We start from the raw sequence: 20,239 nt of genomic DNA, 5'->3' as shown, positions 1-20,239 counted from the left end.
CCAAAAATACATTCAGGGAGAATATATAAAGTCGCCATCCACCTCTGGGAAATTAATAACTATTAGCATAGAAAGCAAAATACAGCAGTGACAAAAGTATGTACACATAAATAGAATACAATAAACAATAAAATTAATAATGAATGTGATAGATGACTGCTATTAATCAGGCTGTGCATTCGCCTTTCTCCATACTTTAAACTGTGCAAACATAGAATTTGATGGCTTAAAAGAACCAGTTGGCCTATCTTGTCTGCCCCTTTTTTATCTTTATGGTAACCTCAAACCTGAGAAGTCTGACCATTAAATGCGACTTCTGGGCTCTCACACTTCCCACCAACTTTCATTCCATTCCTCATCTAAAAGTCTGCTCCTTCTATCTCTGACAGTTTGAGATTTCTCATTACACCTGAGAGGAGTATTTCAGTCTATACCTTACTTAAGCATTATTAAATGTTGTTTTCTGTGTACAGTACTTCTGTGTTACGAATGGGGGTTCTTTCCCTAGTTGTTTTGTGGTCTACCTAACCATGGACAAATATGGGCAATATATGAAGCATATGTTAGTGGCCCATTGGAGAGGACATATGTAGTTTCATCCAAATGATCTTAAAATCAAACATTGCAAAAGTCCAATAAGTGTAGATGAAGCAAGAAAGGAGGTAGTCAGTGACCGGACTGACCGAGTATCCCTCTCCCAAGTGTATCTATTGATGCAGATTATTGCAGAGTACAACAATCTTACCCATTTTAGGAAATCTGACACATCCCAAAAGGGTTTTAGACATCCAAAATATATGACCACTTCATTGGATCAAAATCCCAGGAGGCATCAAGGGATATCACCACAAATAGGTATCAGTCTTGTGATAATTGTAATAATTGTCGTTTGTTAGAGCAGAATTTCCTGCATTTTTTTGGGAGGTGAATAGTATTAGCTATGACCTTGCTCAATCTCAGAGCAAGAATTTTCACCAAAACTTTCACATCAGTAGATAATGAAGAAATTGGTCTGTAGGAATCGGGATAATATAGGTCTCTACCAGCTGTAGAGATAAGTATGATCTGCACATTAGACATTGAGGATGGAAGCCTTCCTTATGCAAATAACTTTGTGAACATTTTATGTAATTTTGGAGAGAAGAAAAAAGAGTTAGGTTTAGAAAACCCATTTTATCAGCTTGTTGTGTCAAATGTCAATAATCTGTATGCATTCATTACTATAATAAAATCACTGATGCAAATTATAGACCACTCCAAAGACTAAACCATAAAGGCAGACTCATGCAAAATATTGATTGCTAATATCAGAGAGAGAATCGTCTTGATTGGTTTGCGTAACATTTTAACGGCTTAAAGCAGTGCTTCCCAAACTTTTTATAAATCATTGTGCACTAGAGCCGTTTGTTTACAGCATTCCTGTGACAAAAGTTTCTTATTGAAAATGTTATCAAAAATTATTAAAGTAAGTAAATTGTGCTTAGGGTCAGTTATGTGGTTGCACTTCTGTTTGTCCATATATTTTATGATAGGCAGCCACCAGCTATTGTTTAGTCTATCACATGAACCATAAATAATTTGAATTGGTACTTGATCACTAAGTTATGGTGCCACAGTGATGTCATTTTGGACAATATGAAAAGCAGAGACACTTGTTGTGTTTGCAGTAAAGGATGCATGATAGAATATTGTTCATTCTTTGGTATATGTCTAGGGATGCTGTTAAAATACCAACAGTCGGGATCCCGACAGTCAGAAGACTGACAGCAGGATCCCGACGGTCAGAATCGGTGGTAAGTACTGAGGTTGGGGTTAGGCACTAAGGGGAGGGTTAGGATTAGACTGCAGGGGTGGGGGAGGTCAGGATTAGGGTTTTGCTGCAAGAGGGGAATGCAAGGGATAGGCTACGGGTGGGAGAGGTGAGGGTAGGGTAGAAATAGTCCTGATTGCTGGTATTTCATACACAACCATACTGTATGTCTAATAAACTATCCTTGTTTCAAGTGTCTAAGAGACATGGCTAATTTTATAATTTAGACCCCTGACATCCAAGAGAGGACTGAATTATTTGTCATAGAAGTCAAATAGAATATATATATATATATACATTACAAATGGAAACGCAGGTTTCTTTTTTCAAACAAACTGCCCTTATTACAGAAATCACAAAGTAAAATAACAGTAATAATAAATGAGGCCTTTATACTAATCCTAACATAAATTACTAATCCCAAACCATGAAACGAAAACAATATCGAAAAAGGTGCCCAAAACAACCTTGGATATTGGAGACCAAGCTCAATGCTTCTCTCTCAAAAAGAGGGTATAGCCAGCCCCTAAAGATTAGAGAAAAAAGCAGAGTACAAAAAGAGAGAGCACAGTAATGCTCATATTTAATAAGACAGTGAATAATACAATAAATTAAAATCTGTAAATCCTGACACTTGCTGGTTATGAAACTGGACCAGACTAGCTAAACTGAGAGCGTAGTCCTTTTAACTTCAGGTAGATGTGCAGCAAATCAGATAAGTGCATCATGCTTTATTTTCTTTAGAGGATTGCTTTGACGTTACTAAAGATGCCATGTTGCACTTGGGTATCGAAAAATCAACACAGAATAACATGTTCAAGGTGAGTGCTTTATAAATATCTTCACTAAAATATTTAATATTCCGTTTTATTTTCTGACACCCGTTAAAACACCAAAGTGTGTTTCCGTGGAATCTGGAATTTAAAAAATTGTATTGGTTTGGTCACGGAGGAGCACAAATCCACAAGCTATGCACGTTTTTGCAATGCGCTGAACTTTTTAAGTTAATTTAATTTTTTTTCATTTTTCTAGTTTGCGTCTGTATAAAATACTAATATTTCAAAGGAATGCTGAATAGAAGAAGCACAGTAATAATACAGTTTATATACTGGATTCATATTTATATTATGGCAGTGTAATATTAAGGGGATAGTATTGATATCCTGGCGTTTGAAATCAGCAGCATTCAGGCGTTCAATATAACCGTCCCCTCTTGCAGCCTAACCCTGTTGTCATCTCCAAGCACTGGCAGAGGGAAGCCCCAGCAATAACCTGGGTCCGTCCTGCAGTCTAAATAAAATTTCAAGCCGCTGCAACACTGCTTGAAACCCGTATTCAGTGGCTTGGGTTGAACCCAGGTTGGCAATGTAAAAAGGGATATAATTATCTTAAAGGATCTCATCTGATTCCTCTGTGACCTGTTATTCTGTCTGTCTGTCAATGTTCCTTTTCTCAGCCAAGTCCCACAGTGCACCTCTCCCAAGGCACCTGCCTTAGTAAATCACTGCAGTTGTTCTTGGCTTAACTCACTTTCAGCACCCCAGCATACCTTAGAGCTGTTATTACTGATTGTCTGCAACATGTCATGCACAAGTTCTATAGTCTGATTTGTCATTTCCAGGTTGTAATACTTTAAGATGACACTACTTTATTCTTCACTACTGGAGTGACATCAGTGGTGCTGGGGGTAGCCCAAGCTGGTTAGCAATGCTGTGACTGCCAGGGGAGCTTTGAGAGTTGCAGTAGCTCTACTATTGTACCAAATTTGTGTCTTTTTTAGTGTCTAAAAAATGTAAAATCTAAACATTATTTCTCGAACATCCATAAGGGATACTGGGGTTCACTTAACACGATGGGGTGTAGAAGGAATCCAAAGGAGCCGGTACACTTTAAATTTCTTCATCTGGGTGTGCTGGCTCCTCCCCTCTATGCCCCTTCCTACAGCCAATTTAGAAAAATGTGCCCTCAGGAGAGGATGTACACTCTGGAGCTTCCAGAGGATTTTTTGTTCAGTTTATATAAACGTTATTATTTTCGGTATACCATTTTGGCAACAGTATACCTGCACCATGGGAGTTAAGGGGGGGCAGTCACCGGCCTTGCGAGGTTTCAGAGCCGCTTCCCTGCTGCAGAACCACTGTCCTGAGAGGTTGTTGCACCGCGGGGCACTGTGCCATGGCGGTCTCAATCGCAGCACGCCGCACACCCCTAAAAAATAGCCTGAAGGTGGAAGAGTGGTGAGTACAAACCGGAGGCCCCACTAGGGGGATCTACCGGTTCTCTGTGCGGCACGATCGTGGGGGCGGCATACGGGACCCTACTGGCAGCGGACTGTGAAACTAGCAGGCTGCTGTTTTAGTTTACACTGTCAGGAGACTTTTGGCAGTATAAATATCAGTTTAAGCTCTGGTGCTATTACGGGGGCGGAGCTTCCTCAGAGCGGGACCAGCGGCATTTTGGCGCCTTCCTCTGCCCAACGCTGCTGCAGAAAGGACACGCAGCTCCTCCAGCACCCCGGATGCACTGGGAAACTGGTACTGGGGTGTAAAACAGGGGGAGAGCCGCTATTGTACACTGTAATCTGTCCTGGAAAGGACAACAATCCGGTCTTTACTGGGATATATAGAGATATATATAGCGATATATATATATATAGAGAGAGATATATATACACACACAGATGTATCCACATTTATCTTGACGGTTAATAGGATTAACTGTGACTGGCCAGTCAGACTTAATCCCCTGCTGTAATGACTTAATCTCCTGCTGTATTGTTCTCTGTATTGTATTGCAGTTGAAAACAATAGCTGAAGGGTTTATGCTAATAAATCATGTTGTGACTAGGCACAGAAAACTACTCAAGATAATATATATATATCTATATATATATATATATATATATATATATATATATGTATATATATATATTTTAGGCTTCAGTCTTTCTGAGTCTGACAGGCTGGGTTTGCTGTCCCTCTCTGCCTTGGTATTTTCCTCACATACAGTAAAGGGCAGGCTTGCTGACATACCTTGTACTGTAAACATAGTCAAACACCAGATACTCCCCATCATCCACTGGTTCTCTATCTTGTGAACAATGCAGTCAATACTCTCAAATTAGTGAGGAGGCTGGGGGGGGGGGAGAGTCATGAGCCATCCTGGCTGGGCGCAATGAAAACTATGATGGCAGACATAGCTTCTCTGCTCTCTGCCACAAAACAGACAACACAACAAATGCAACAAACTCTTGCAGACCTATCTGCTAAAGTAGATGATAAACAGCCCACTCTCCCTGCGTCAGGGCTAGCTGATATACTCTCAAAATCTGAAGAGGAAGTTCAGGAAGTGGGGGAGGAATTAGAGCCTAATGCAGAGGATTCCACTCCTGCACAAGGTATTGAGACTCTCATCCTTGCTATCCGGGATATACTAAAAATCCCTATGGAAGATGCGGTTGCCCTGCAATCATTCTTCCTAGCTCAGACAAAGCTCAATGTCACTTTCCCTCATTCACCAGAATTAGATGACGTATTTAAGCAAGCCTGGAAAAATCCTGATAAAAAAGATCAGGTTACTTTAAGAGTTTCTGCACACTTTCCCATTTCCACCTGACTGTAGGAAATGCTGGGAAGAGCCCCCGGCAGTGGACGGTTCAGTTTCCCACCTTTCAAAAAAGACGGTGATGCCAGCTCCTGGCTCCTTTCAGTTAAAAGACCCTGGGGATAGGAAGTTAGAAACTACACGGAAGTCTATTTACACAGCGGCTGGCGTATCACAGAGACCTGTGATAGCGGGTTGCTGGATGACACATGCCATCCATACCTGGGTTACTCAGATTCAAGCAGGCCTTGTGGGGGATATGCCCCTGGTCATTACAGTGGCCCTCCTTAAACACATTCAACTGCATGTGTCTTGTGTGATTCCCTTAAGGAAATAGGCACTATCAATGCTAGCACTACTACCATGGCAGTGTCAGTGCGCAGAACATTGTGGCTACGTCAGTGGATTGCGGACCCAGATTCCATGTGCAATGTGGAGGCTGTTCCTTTCTCAGGGGAATAGTTATTTGGGGTTGAGCTAGATGCGTGGATTTCTAAAGTCACTGCAGGCAAATCCACATTTACAGCTCCGTGTTCCTACCTGGGGCCGTCTCCCCAGTCCTTTCGGACTAACAGGTTCAAATCAAGAGTCAGAGGTGCCTCGAATGCTGCACAAGGCACAAGAGGTAAGACAAGAAAACCAGCCGCTGCCGCCTGTTCACAGGAACCAAGCACCAGTCCAGCTTCCACGAAAGCCTCAGCATGATGGTGCCCATTCCGAGGGGATCTCGAGGTGGGAGCTCGACAGCGTCACTTCAGCCGCATCTGGGAATGCTCCTGCCAGGATACCTGGTAAAGGATCTCATCTCTCAGGGCTACAAGCTGGAGTTTGACAGCGCTCCTCCCCAACACTTTTTCAAATCAGGCTTACCAGTTTTGGAGGATACACGAGCTACGCTGCAACAGCCCATTCAAAAGCTTGCCCGGTCATTGTTCCAGTGCCACTACAACAATGAGGAAAGGGTTATTACTCCAACCTGTTTGTAGTACTGAAACTGGACGGTTCGGTAAGGCCCATTCTGAATCTAAAATCTCTGAACCCCTACCTAAAGGTGTTCAAGTTCAAGATGGAATCTGTCACGATCCATGCAGTTTCTCCTCCATGCCTGGAGTGGCGCTCTCTGCTCTGGTGCTCAGCACTCTGCTCTGTATCTGCAGCTTGATTATCAGCTGTTACCACAGCTGTGAGCAGCACCTGAACTCACTACTTAGGCCAGCCACACAGGCTCCCTGCTGCCAGTTCATCGTGTCAAGGTTGTCTCAGTTCCTGGTCCTGGTTATGCTGGTCTCTGCTGCTGAATCATCCATAGAGCTGCCGGGTTCCACAGTGCTATCCTCTGATCCAGCTACAGTGCAATCCTGTGATCCTGCTAAAGTACAATCCTGTTATCCTGGTATGTAGCACACTCTACCACAGTGCTATCCTGTGATCCAGCTACAGTGCAGTCCTGTTATCCTGCTACGTTGCATACTCTACCACAGTGCTATCCTGTGATCCTGCTAAAGTACAATCGTGTTATCCTGGTATGTTACATACTCTACCACAGTGCAATCCTGCAACCCTGCATTCCCTGTTCAAGTGCATCCTGCTATGGTGCAATATCCACTACTGAACAATCCTATTGCAAAGTGCCTTCACAGTCCACAGTGTCTCTAGTATTTCTCATGTACTCACAGTCTCCTGGCATCCCGTGTATTCACAGTCTCCTGGCATCCCTTCATGAACTGAACTGAATTTGAAAAAATGTGGGAAAATCCTGACAAAAAGTTTCTGATTCCCAAAAGGATTCAAATGGCGTATCCCTTCCCTCTGGGGATAGAGAAAAGTGGGAGTCCCCTCCCATTGTGGACAAGGCTCTATCACGGTTGTCTAAAAAGGTGGCTTTACCGTCTCCTGACATGGCAGCCCTTAAGGATCCTGTGGATCGTAGACCGGAAAATACGTTAAAATCCATTTACGTCACCACAAGTACACTACTCAGACCAACTATTGCATCTGCGTGGGTGAGTAGTGCTATCGAAAAGTGGGCAGATAACTTGTCATCTGATATAGATACCCTAGATAGGGATAGCATCCTTTTAACGCTGGGTTATATCAGGGATGCTGCAGCCTACCTAAAGGAAGCGGCGAGAGATATTGGCCTTTTGGGATCAAGGGCCAATGCCATGGCAGTCTCAGCTAGGAGGGCATTGTGGATTCATCAATGGAATGCTGATGCTGACTCTAAGAAAGCTATGGAGTCTCTACCGTATAAAGGTGGTGTATTGTTTGGTGAAGGTCTTGCTGATCTGGTATCTACGGCTACCGCGGGTAAGTCATCATTTTTGCCTTATGTCCCTCCACAACAAAAGAAAGCTCACCACTTGAAGATGCAGTCCTTTCGGTCCAATAAATACAGAAAAGGCCGAGGTTATTCCTTCCTTGCTAATAGAGGAAGAGGAAAATGTAAAAGATCTCTGGCCGTGGCAGGTTCCCAGGAGCAGAAGTCCTCCCCGGCTTCTGCCAAATCCACCGCATGACGCTGGGTCTCCTCTGCGGGAGTCCGCACCGGTGGGGGCACGTCTCAAGCTCTTCAGTCAATTCTGGGCTCGTTCGGCCCTAGACCCATGGATTTTAGAAATAGTGTCCCAGGGGTACAAACTGGAGTTTCAAGACGTTCCCCCTTAACGTTTTTTCAAATCAGCCTTACCAGCTTCTCTTCCGAACAGAGAGGTAGTATGCGATACAATACAAAAGTTGTGTCTGAATCAAGTCATTGTCAGGGTTCCCCTGTCACAACAGGGAGAAGGCTTTTATTCAAGCCTGTTTGTGGTCCCGAAACCGGACGGCTCGGTCAGACCAATTCTGAACCTAAAGTCCCTCAATCTTTACCTAAGAAAATTCAAATTCAATATGGAATCTCTCTGAGCAGTGATCTCCAGTCTGGAGGAAGGGGATTTCATGGTGTCGGTCAACATAAAGGATGCCTACTTACACGTCCCCATATATCCTCCGCATCAGGCTTACCTGAGGTTTGCTATTCAGGATTGTCATTACCAGTTTCAGACGTTGCCGTTTGGTCTATCCACGGCTCCAAGGATTTTCTCCGAGGATTTTCACCAAGGTAATGACAGAAATGATGGTTCTCCTTCGCAAGCAAGGAGTCACAATTATCCCTTACCTGGACGATCTCCTGATAAAGGCGAGATCCAAAGACAGGCTGGAGCAGGACATTGCGCTCTCCCTGACAGATCTGCAACAACATGGTTGGATTCTAATTTTGCCGAAGTCTCAGTTGAATCTGACGAAGCGGCTGTTGTTTTTGGGAATGATTCTGACACGGAATTACAGAGAGTTTTTCTTCTAGAAGAGTAGGCTCTGGAAATTCAGAGTTTGGTCAAACAAATTCTGAAACCAGCGAGAGTATCCATTCATCAATGCACTCGATTGCTGGGGAAGATGGTGGCGGCCTACGAGGCCATTCAGTTTTGCAGATTCCATGTCAGAGTGTTTCAGTGGGACCTATTGGACAAGTGGTCCGGATCCCATCTGCACATGCACTGGAAAATAACCCTGTCCTCCAAGACCAGAATCTCACTCCTGTGGTGGCTGCACAGCTCTCACCTCCTAGAGCAGGCATTCCCAACCACGGTCCTCAAGGCACACCAACAGTGCAGGTTTTAGCGAGATGGTTAAATCAAAATAACTGAGCTACTAATTAAGTCACCGGTGCTGAAGCCTGGATATCACTAAAACCTGCACTGTTAGTGTGCCTTGAGGACCGTGGTTGGGAATGCCTGTCCTAGAGGGACGCAGGTTCGGGATCCAGGACTGGATCCTAGTAACCACAGATGCGAGTCTCCGAGGCTGGGGAGCAGTCACACAGGGGGAAACCTTCCAGGGAAAATGGTCAAGTCAGGAATTTTGTCTACACATAAACGTCCTGGAGTTAAGGGCCATTTACAACGGCCTTCTTCAAGCGGAACGTCTTCTTCGCAACCTGCCTGTCCTAATACAGTCGGACAATATAACAGCAGTAGCGCACATAAACCGCCAGGGCGGAACAAAGAGCAGAGCGGCAATAGCAGAGACCGCAAAAGTTCTCCGCTGGGTGGAAAGACATACAAGTGCTCTGTCAGCAATCTTCATTCCAGGAGTGGACAACTGGGAGGCAGACTTCCTCAGCAGACACGATCTCCATCCAGGAGAGTGGGGTCTTCATCAAGAGGTCTTCACAGAAGTGACAAGTCTTTGGGGAATTCCTCAAATAGACATGATGGCGTCTCGCCTCAACAAGAAACTTCAGAGATATTGTTCCAGGTTGAGGGACCCTCAAGCAATAGCAGTGGACGCGCTGGTGACACCATGGGTGTTTCAGTCGGTGTACGTGTTCCCTCCGCTTCCACTCATTCCAAAGGTGCTAAAGATTATAAGAAGAACAAAGGTTCAGGCAATCCTCATTGTTCCGGACTGGCCAAGGAAGGCTTGGTATCCAGATCTTCAGGAATTACTCATAAGAGATCCCTGGCCTATTCCTCTACGAGAGGATCTGTTGCAGCAGGGGCCGTGTGTGTATCACGACTTACCGCGGCTACGTTTGACGGCTTGGCGGTTGAACGCCGGATCCTAGCCCGAAAGGGTATTCTCAGTGAAGTTATTCCCACAGTTCTTCAGGCTAGAAAAGGAGTAACGTCTAAACATTATCACCATATTTGGAGAAAATATGTGTCTTGGTGGGAATCCAAGAAGGCTCCTATGGAAGAATTTCAGCTAGGGCGTTTTCTGCATTTCCAGCAAGCAGGTGTTGATGCGGGCCTAAAGTTAGGCTCGATTAAAGTACAAATTTCGGCCTTATCGGTTTTCTTTCAAAAACAATTGGCCTCCCTTCCAGAAGTTCAGACTTTCGTGAAAGGAGTTTTGCACATCCAACCTCCATTTGTGCCCCCGGTGGCACCATGGGATCTTAACGTGGTGTTGCATTTCCTTCAATCACATTGGTTTGAACCTTTACAGAAGGTAGAGTTGAAATTTCTCACTTGGAAAGTGGTCATGCTATTGGCTTTAGCATCCGCAAGGCGGGTGTCTGAGTTAGCGGTCTTGTCTCACAAGAGTCCTTATTTAATCTTCCATGAAGATAGAGCGGAGTTGGGGACTCGTCAACAATTTCTGCCGAAGGTGGTTTCATCGTTCCACATGAACCAGCCTATTGTGGTACCGGTGGCTACTGACGCCTTCGCGGAGTCAAAATCTCTCGATGTTGTCAGGGCCTTAAAGATTTATGTCACCAGAACGGCTCAACTTAGGAAAACGGAAGCTCTGTTTGTCCTGTATGCTGCCAACAAGATTGGGACGTCTGCTTCCAAGCAGACTATTGCGCGCTGGCTCTGTAATACGATTTACCATGCTCATTCTACGGCTGGATTGCCGTTATCGAAATCAGTGAAGGCCCACTCTACCAGAAATCATCTGCCCAGAGGGTCTTGGCATTACAACTTTGCCGAGCAGCTACTTGGTCGGGTTCAAACACTTTTGCGAAATTTTACAAGTTTGATACCCTGGCTGATGAGGACCTCATGTTTGCTCAATCGGTGCTGCAGAGTCATCCGCACTCTCTTGCCCGTTCTAGAGCTTTGATATAAACCCCATGGTTCTTATGGTGTCCCCAGCATCCTCTAGGACATATGAGAAATATTGGATTTTAATACCTACCGGTAAATCCTTTTCTCTTAGTCCGTAGAGGATGCTGGGCGCCCGTCTCAGTGCGGACTCTATCTGCAGTTAAAAGTTATGTTTACACATGGGTTGTGTTATGTTATAGTCAGCCTGTTGCTGACGTTGTTCATGCCGTTGACTGGAGTTCTGTTAAATGCCATGTTGTACGGCGTGTTTGAGGTGCGAGCTGGTATGTGTCTCACCTTATTTAACAATAAATCCTTTTCCTAGAAAGGTCCGTCTCCCTGGGCACAGTTCCTATAACTGGAGTCTGGAGGAGGGGCATAGAGGGAGGAGCCAGTTCACACCCCTTTCAAAGTCTTAAAGTGCCCATGTCTCCTGCGGATCCCGTCTATACCCCATGGTTCTTATGGTGTCCCCAGCATCCTCTACGGACTAAGAGAAAAGGATTTACCGGTAGGTATTAAAATACTATTTTCATTGCCGCCCTCTGCAGAGGTCAATCCTTTCCAAGTGGGACGGCCTGCCTCATCGGATCAGGTCTCGCATGATCTCCTTGACTCCGGAGGGTCGTCTGTCGCTGACCTGGTGGTTACAGGACCAGCAGTTGAGTAGGGGCCGTCCCTACTGGATCCCCAGCTGGGTCCTACTGACTATGGATGCCAGTCTGAGGGGTTGGGGCGCGGTGTTGGAGCAACACTTTCCACAGTGGGTGAACAATGGAGGACTCCTTCCTCCCAATAAACATTCTGGAATTGCAGGCAGTGTTCAATGCTTTGTCTCTCACCTTGCTTCTGATACAGAACAGTCCTGTTCAAGTACAGTAAGACAACGCCATCACGGTGGCATACATAAACCATCAAGGTGGCAGTCGAAGCCGCATGGCAATGATGGAAGTGTCAAAAATCCTTTGTTGGGCGGAACGCCATCTGCCAGCAACATCACCAGTGTTCATTCCAGGAGTCTTCAAATGGAAGATGATTTCCTCACTTGTCAGGACGTGCACGCTGGAGAGTGGAGTTTTCATCTGGAAGTCTTTCAACTCCTAGTGAACAAGTGGGGCCTATCAGATGTAGACCTGATGGCGTCTCGACACAGTCACAAAGTTCCGGTCTTCGGATCAAGAACCAGGGATCCTCAAGCGGCGTTCGTGGACACTGGCAATTCCATGGAACTTTCGGCTGCCCTACGTGTTCCCTCCAGTTTCTCTCCTGCCCAGGGTACTGCGGAAGTACAAACTAGAAGGAGGAATACTACTTCTAGTCGCTCCAGCGTGGCCCAGACGGCATTGGTTCTCAGACCTGCAGGGTCTATCGATAGAGCATCCTCTTCTACTTAATCCGCGCCCAGACCTCCTTGTGTCTAACCGGACCTGGCCAGACTGGCTTTGACGGCGTGGCTCTTGAAGCTTCACTCCTAAGGGTCAAAGGATTCTCCGAGGCGGTTATCCAAACTATGCTACTAGCCCGTAAACCATCATGTGCGCGGATTTATTACAGGGTCTGGAATTCCTTCTTCACCTGGTGTTAAGAATTACGATGCATACAAATTCAGTACTTCCAGACTTCTGGCTTTCTGCAACAAGGCTTGGAGTTCAAAGTTCATATCTCTGCCTTGTCGGTGTGGTTTCAGAAAACAATTGCGTCTATACCTGACGTTCATACATTCACTCAGGGTGTTTTACGAATTCAGCCTCCCTATGTTCCTCCTGTGGCTCCATGGGATCTGTCTGATGTCCTGAATGCCCTTGAAGAGTCTCCATTTGAACCTCTTGAGTCAGTGGACCTTAAATGGATCACGGTCAAGGTCCTGTTCCTACTGGCAAGAAAAAAGAAGGCTGCGCGGCCAGAGGAAAGGACAATATCAATCACTAAGTGTGTAAATTTTAAGAACAATTTATTAAAAAACAATAACTCATTAAAAAAATAGTATTCTGTGCAAGATAGTATGCCAAATGCATGCATAAAGGTGAGGTTTTACCCAGGTGTTGGTTCAGGACATGTGTTTTGTATTCTATAGGATCCGTTCCAAATTTTACCCTTAAATAGTAGAAATGTCCAGTTAGAATCCACTGTGGAAAGTCCCTTTTAGATGATATTTAGAGAGTCCATTATAGGTTCAATATGCCGCTAGAGGGTTAATTGCAATGTCCCATGTAATGGTGAGTACCTCATGCAGTGCGGAGATTGGATGGTGCCTCTCTGGGACTCCTCTGGATAGCTGGTGAACAACGAGGGCTGGTTCGGGTCCAAATCAAAGTTGTCCTGTTCCAAAAGAATACCAGACGCGTTTCGCTTCATCAACCTTGCAGCTTTTTCCTGTTTCTACTGGCTATTGCCTCTGCTAGGAGGTGTCGGACCTAGGCGCTCTGTCCTGTCATCCACCCTTTCTGATATTTCATCGTGACCGGTGGTATCATCTTTTCACCTTAACCAATAGATTGTGTTTCCGGCCTTTATCTCTTCTGATTTGTCCACCAAAGAGCGGTCTTTGGATGTGGTAAGGGCTCTCTGTATTTATGTGGAGGGGACTGCCTCTATCAGGAAGTCAGATTCCCTTTTTGTACTTTTTGGTTTTCACAAACGTGGCTTGCCTGAGAATAAGCAAACCTTGTCCAGATGGATTAGAATGGTGATTGCACAAGCATATGTGCAGTCTGGACTCCTAGCTCCTGCTGCTATCAAAGCCCATTCTACTAGATCTGTGGGACATTCTTGGGCGGCCCGCCGAGACGCGTCTGCTGAACAATTGTGCAAGGCGGCTACGTGGTCCTCACTGAACACCTTCATTTGGTTCTATGACTTCGATTCTTCTGCCTCCCAGGATTCTTCCTTTGGACGCCGGGTTCTTATACCCGATACGGCGCTTCCCCTCCCATGAGGAACTGCTTTAGGACATCCCCGATGTTTCCCTGTGGAAACCAATGTATCCTGCGGCAGAAAGGGAGATTTATGGTAGACTTACCATGGTTAAATCTCTTTCTGTGAGGTACATTGGTTCCACGGGACCACCTAGCTTCTATGGGTTTGTATGGCATTAGCCTCTAAACCCTTCTCCTGTCGTGAGAACGTGGTTCTATGTGACTAAGATCTACCTTCTCTTATACCTGCTCCTGCATTGGACTGGTTAACGAAACTGAGCTCACAGTGCCTGGAGGCCCCAATGCATCCTGGGTCAGTTTAAAGCTTTAGCCGGTTGGTCCCTGGATCAAGATCCATCTCTACAGCCCGATGTTTCCCTGCGGAAGCAATGTACCTCGCAGAAAGTGATTTAACCATGGTAAGTCTACCATAAATCTCCTTTTTAATACCTACCGGTAAATCCCTTTCTCATAGTCCATAAGGGATACTGGGCGCCCGCCTCAGTGCATTGACTTGTCTGCAGGTTCTTGTTAAGGTTTCCTGTTCAGCTTTGTTGCTTTGTTACCAGCCATTGCTGGTCGTTTTCTGTTATGGCGTGCTGGTGTATGAATCTCACCACTCGTTGTTATGTTCCTTCTCTCAAGTATGTCCTTTCTCCTTCGGGCACAGTTTTACCTATACTGGCTGTAGGAGGGGGCATAGAGGGGAGGAGCCAGCACACCCAGTTGAAGAAATTTAAAGTGCACCGGCTCCTTTGGACCCCTTCTATACCCCATCGTATTAAGTGAACCCCAGTATCCCTTATGGGCTACGAGAAAGGGATTTACCGTTAGGTATTAAAATCCTGTTTTGTGTGTTTAACTGCATAGTAAATAGTTTTGGTTAACGTTTTTTAGCTATGTATATATACTATCAGTATTTAGTACTACCATTAGAAATTTCTGGTCTGTTATGTTAGTAAACACACAGTAATACATTGTTCTAATTCCTTACTTATATAATCTGGAATTACATTTTTTATATATATATTTTAAGATTTTGGCAGGTCTTTTGCATATTGGAAATTTACATTTCTCTGAATCGTTTGATGAAAGCCAAACATGTGAAGTTTTAAGTGATGCTAAAGGTAAGATCATTTTCCCAAAATTCAAAATGATTTTGAGACTTAATTATGCAATTAATTAATAATTAATACATTATATTGATTGCCCCCTACTGATGTGATGAATGATTTGACTGGTAACAGAGAAGTTGCTGGACTGTTTACAGCCTATATTGAATTGGGCCCTCTGTTTGTGGGGTCTGATTTTTTTCAAGTGACAACCTACAGCGCAGAAGGTGGGTGTCCAAGATAGATCACCACCCTTAAGTTCGTAGGTTATGAGAGTATTGGCATTACATTAACTTAAATGTAACAAACTGTGTGTGGTCCTACTAGTTTATTGTACTGAAATCATGAAATAGTCTTCTCACAGCTTATTATATAGTACATTTTACTATTTCTAACGTTGCCATCCCTAGGTGTTGCTGCAAATATAACCTCTCCAGCATACAATAGAGAATTAAAATGAATAATAATAATAATAATAGGTATAATGTGTTTTTAATACTTAATCCAGTGGTTCTCAAACTGTGTGCCGTGCCACCCTGGGGTGCCTAAGGACACCTGCAGTGGTTCCTTGCACTGGTGATCCAGGACCAATTCAAATTACATATGGTCAATGTAATAGGCAAAACCAGTGATGGTGACTGTCAATCATAAAATATGTCAACAAATAGAAGCAAATATTGTACCTCATCACACAACTAAACATATGGATGACATATAAACACAATTTACTTAATTTATTGTTTCTTTCTAAATTTCTCAGTAAGAATCTTTTGGCCTAGGGGTTCTGATACTTATAGGTGCGCCGTGATTTAAAAAAGTTTGGGAACCATTGACTTAATCCAAAATGAATATGATAACATACAGAATAATAGCCAGTAGTTTATTATGAATAATACTTTTTCTATTACAATATGTACACACTATAATGAGAATTTTACACATGCAAATGAATAGAGGAGGGTGGTCATCATTGTCAAAAGCATCAGGGAGTATAGAGGCGTTGTATTGCTGTAACGAGATCATTGATCACTGTTATGAGTGCAGTCTTAATGGAATTTTGTGGGTGAAAGCCTGATGACTGAACATTAAGAATGGAGTCTGATGAAAGGGAATCTTATAGGCAATTATACAAGAGTCGCTCAGGTAGTTTAGAGGCAAAGGGGTGGAGAAATTTATGGTGGTAGTCGGAGAGAGAGATGTTGGCCTTGAAAAGGGTTTATCAGCTAAAACCCTTTAAATTCTGACTGCTTCTCAAGGAGCATTATTAAATAAGCTGTTGGACATAAACAAATATAAATTTCTCTTATGTCCTAGAGGATGCTGGGACCATGGGGTATAGACGGGATACGCAGGAGACATGGGCACACTATAAGACTTTGAATGGGTGTGAACTGGCACCTCCCTTTATGCCCCTCCTCCAGACCTCAGTTAGATTCTGTGCCCAGAGAGACTGGACACGCACTAGGGGAGCTCTCCTGAGTTTCTCTGAAAAGACTTTCTGTTAGGTTTTTTATTTTCAGGGAGACCTGCTGGCTACAGGCTCCCTGCTTCTTGGGAGTGAGGGGATAGAAGTCGGACCTACTTCTTCTGAGTTAAAGGCTCTGCTTCTTAGGTTACTGGACATCATTATGTCCAAAGGGTTCGATCACTTGGTGCGCCTAGCTGCTTGTTCCCGGAGTCGCGCCGTCAACCCCCTCACAGAAGCCAGAAGAAAGAAGCCGGGTGAGTATATAGAATAAAGAAGACTTCAGTGACGGCAGAAGGCTTCAGTAATGAGGTAGAGCACAGCGGTTGCGCTGCGCGCCATGCTCCCACACACACTTTCAATGGCACTTACAGGGTGCAGGGCGCAGGGGGGGGCGCCCTAGGCAGCATGTTACTGAGGCAATATAACTGTCAAAGAGACATATTATAAGTGCCTAGTCACTAAATATAAGCCCCCGCCAGTATAAATATTTGAAATTGAGCGGGACTACAGCGCGCCGAGGTGGGGGCGTCTTCCCTGTGGGTCTGTCCCCAATAGCCAGTGTGAGTAGGTGTGTGTCGGTACGGTGTGTCGACATGTCTGAGGCTGGGTGCTCCTCCCCGGAGGAAGTTGCTGGGGGCGCAGAGAAGGATTTGGGAGTGACTCTGTTGGCACCGCAGACTGCTGATTGGGTGAATATGTTGAGTACATTGAATGCAAATGTGGCGTTATTGTCTAAAAGGCTGGATAAATCTGAAGCTCAGACACAAATGTGGAGAAAATCCATGGAGGACGCCTTGTCCCAGGTAGAAAAAGATTTACCGGTAGGTATAAAATCTTATTTTCTCCTAGTCCATAGAGGATGCTGGGCGCCCATCTCAGTGCGGACTGTTACTTGCAGTTGTATTGTTAGTTGTTGTTTTCGGTTACACGAAGGTTGTGTATCGGTTATGTTCAGCTAGTTGCTGTTTTTCTTTCATACTGTTCTCTGGTTTCCTGGTAATCCAGTTGTACGGTGTGTTGTGGTGTGAGCTGGTATGTATCAATCTCACCCTTGGTGTAACAAAAATCCTTTTCCTCGAAATGTCCGTCTCCCTGGGCACAGTTCTTATAACTGAGGTCTGGAGAAGGGGCATAGAGGGAGGAGCCAGTTCACACCCATTCAAAGTCTTATAGTGTGCCCATGTCTCCTGCGGATCCCGTCTATAAACCATGGTCCTTTTGGAGTCCCCATCATCCTCTACGGACTATGAGAAAAGGATTTACCGGTAGGTATTAAAATCCTATTTTTTCCAGGCAGTGGTAAACAAAACTCCTTAAATTGGAGGTATTCACAAGCACTCAATTTTTCAACTTTTCGGAGAGATCTCTTTTAAAATGGCTCACTTCAGCAAGAAGTGTCCAAATTGCAAGCACTCTGCGCACAAGAGCCTTGTCTGAGTTTATTTGGGAAAAAAAGTAGTATTTAGAACCAGGGATTTATTGGGGCCTTACAACAGTCCTAAGATAAAATTCTGAAAGGCCAACATTAAAGTGGGCGGACACCATTAACTCTATGCAATACAATACAGAGAGCATGCTGGTGACTACAATAGAACACCTGTTGAGTGGTTATTATACTAATAATAGGAGCAGCTGGGGAGCATTGTCATTTTGCATCTCAGACACCAGGCACTCTGCTTACTGTGTGACCGCAGGTGGATGGCCAGTCAAAGATATGATATTGGGGGTAATTCCAAGTTGATCGCAGCAGGATTTTTGTTAGCAATTGGGCAAAACCATGGGGGTCATTCCGAGTTGTTCGCTCGGTAAAAATCTTCGCATCGCAGCGATTTTCCGCTTAATGCGCATGCGCAATATCCGCACTGCGACTGCGCCAAGTAAATTTGCTATGCACTTAGGAATTTTACTCACGGCTTTTTCTTCGTTCTGGCGATCGTAATGTGATTGACAGGAAATGGGTGTTACTGGGCGGAAACAGGCCGTTTTATGGGCGTGTGGGAAAAAACGCTACCGTTTCCGGAAAAAACGCAGGAGTGGCCGGAGAAACGGGGGAGTGTCTGGGCGAACGCTGGGTGTGTTTGTGACGTCAAACCAGGAACGACAAGCACTGAACTGATCGCAGAAGCCGAGTAAGTCTGGAGCTACTCAGAAACTGCTACGAGGTGTGTAATCGCAATATTGCGAATACATCATTCGCAATTTTAAGATGCTAAGATTCACTCCCAGTAGGCGGCGGCTTAGCATGAGCAAATCTGCTAAAATCCGCTTGTGAGTGAACAACTCGGAATGACCCCCCATGTGCACTGCAGGGGAGGCAGATATAACATGTGCAGAGAGAGTTAGATTTGGGTGGGGTGTGTTCAATCTGCAATCTATTTTGCAGTGTACAAATAAAGCAGCCAGTATTTACCCTGCACAGAAACAAAATAGCCCACCCAAATCTAACTCTCTCGGCACATGTAATATCTGCCTCCCCTGCAGTGCACATGGTTTTGCTCAATTGCTATCAAAAATCCTGCTGCGATCAACTTGGAATTACCCCCATTGTGCAACTCTGAGGGGCATTTTCAAACCAGCCTAGCCTGCTCCTGGAAAATGGACAGACAAATGAATATCCAGACTAAATTGTAATGAGCATGTAACCACTGTAGTGGATGCAGAGTTAGCCACTAATACCCTTTTTACACTGCCCAAATAACCCGGGTTATTGCCCTCATAAAGTACCAGCCAATTGGCTCCTAACTGCCATGTCACAGGCTGTATTTGAAAAATGACAGTTAGGAGCTGGTTGGCTCCTGGAAAGTTGGTTCCACTTTATCTCCATACAAGGCTTAGTAAATAGACCCCTAAGTCTCCTGGGTGGGATCCGGTCTGAAGATCGGCAGTGTCTAGGTCGACCACTATAGGTCGACAGTCACTAGGTCGACATGGATGGAAGGTCGACAGGGTTTCTAGGTCGACATGTGCTAGGTCGACAGGTCTAAAGGTCGACATGAGTTTTTCACTTTTTTTTTTTTTTTACATTTTTTCATACTTAACGATCCACGTGGACTACGATTGGAACGGTAAAGTGTGCCAAGCGAAGGCTCTATGCCCGAAGCATGGCGAGCGAAGCGAGCCATGCGAGGGGACGCGGTGCACTAATTTGGGATCCTGGTCACTTTACGAAGAAAACGACACACAAAAAAAAAAAAAATCCTCATGTCGACCTTTAGACCTGTCGACCTAGCACATGTCGACCTAGAAACCCTGTCGACCTTCCATCCATGTCGACCTAGTGACTGTCAACCTATAGTGGTCGAGCTAAACATTGTCGACCTAGACACTGTCGATAAAACGAACCACACCCCTCCTGGGTATCCATTATCTGTCTAAATCTTCCATTTTGTTCAGGAGGCATTTGTCAGTGATGCAGAGTTATAGATTAGAAGCGTTTAGACGCTGAATGTTAATTCTACCCTTGAATCTAACTAATTAATGTACACAGGGATGCCCAGTTTATGATAATGGCACACTGATTAGCTAAAATCTCTGTTTCTCTAACGTCCTAGTGGATGCTGGGGACTCCGTAAGGACCATGGGGAATGGACGGGCTCCGCAGGAGACTGGGCACTCTAAAGAAAGATTCAGTACTATCTGGTGTGCACTGGCTCCTCCCTCTATGCCCCTCCTCCAGACCTCAGTTAGAATCTGTGCCCGGCCAGAGCTGGGTGCTCCTAGTGGGCTCTCCTGAG

At 44.8% G+C, this 20,239-nt stretch overlaps 1 protein-coding gene across 1 annotated transcript in view; it reads left to right on the top strand.

The window, feature by feature from the left end:
• MYO19 (myosin XIX) overlaps positions 1-20,239 on the top strand; it is a 450,559-nt gene that overhangs the window by 123,035 nt on the left and 307,285 nt on the right. The window contains exons 9-10 of the mRNA XM_063955000.1: positions 2,555-2,631; positions 14,962-15,052. Coding sequence (XP_063811070.1) covers positions 2,555-2,631; positions 14,962-15,052 — 168 coding nt within the window. The remainder of the gene's footprint in view (positions 1-2,554; positions 2,632-14,961; positions 15,053-20,239) is intronic.

Source organism: Pseudophryne corroboree, chromosome 2 (genome assembly GCF_028390025.1).
Source record: "Pseudophryne corroboree isolate aPseCor3 chromosome 2, aPseCor3.hap2, whole genome shotgun sequence".
Lineage (NCBI taxonomy): Eukaryota > Metazoa > Chordata > Amphibia > Anura > Myobatrachidae > Pseudophryne > Pseudophryne corroboree.
Note: the sequence above shows the minus strand (reverse complement) of the source record. Positions and strands in the feature narration are given on the sequence as shown.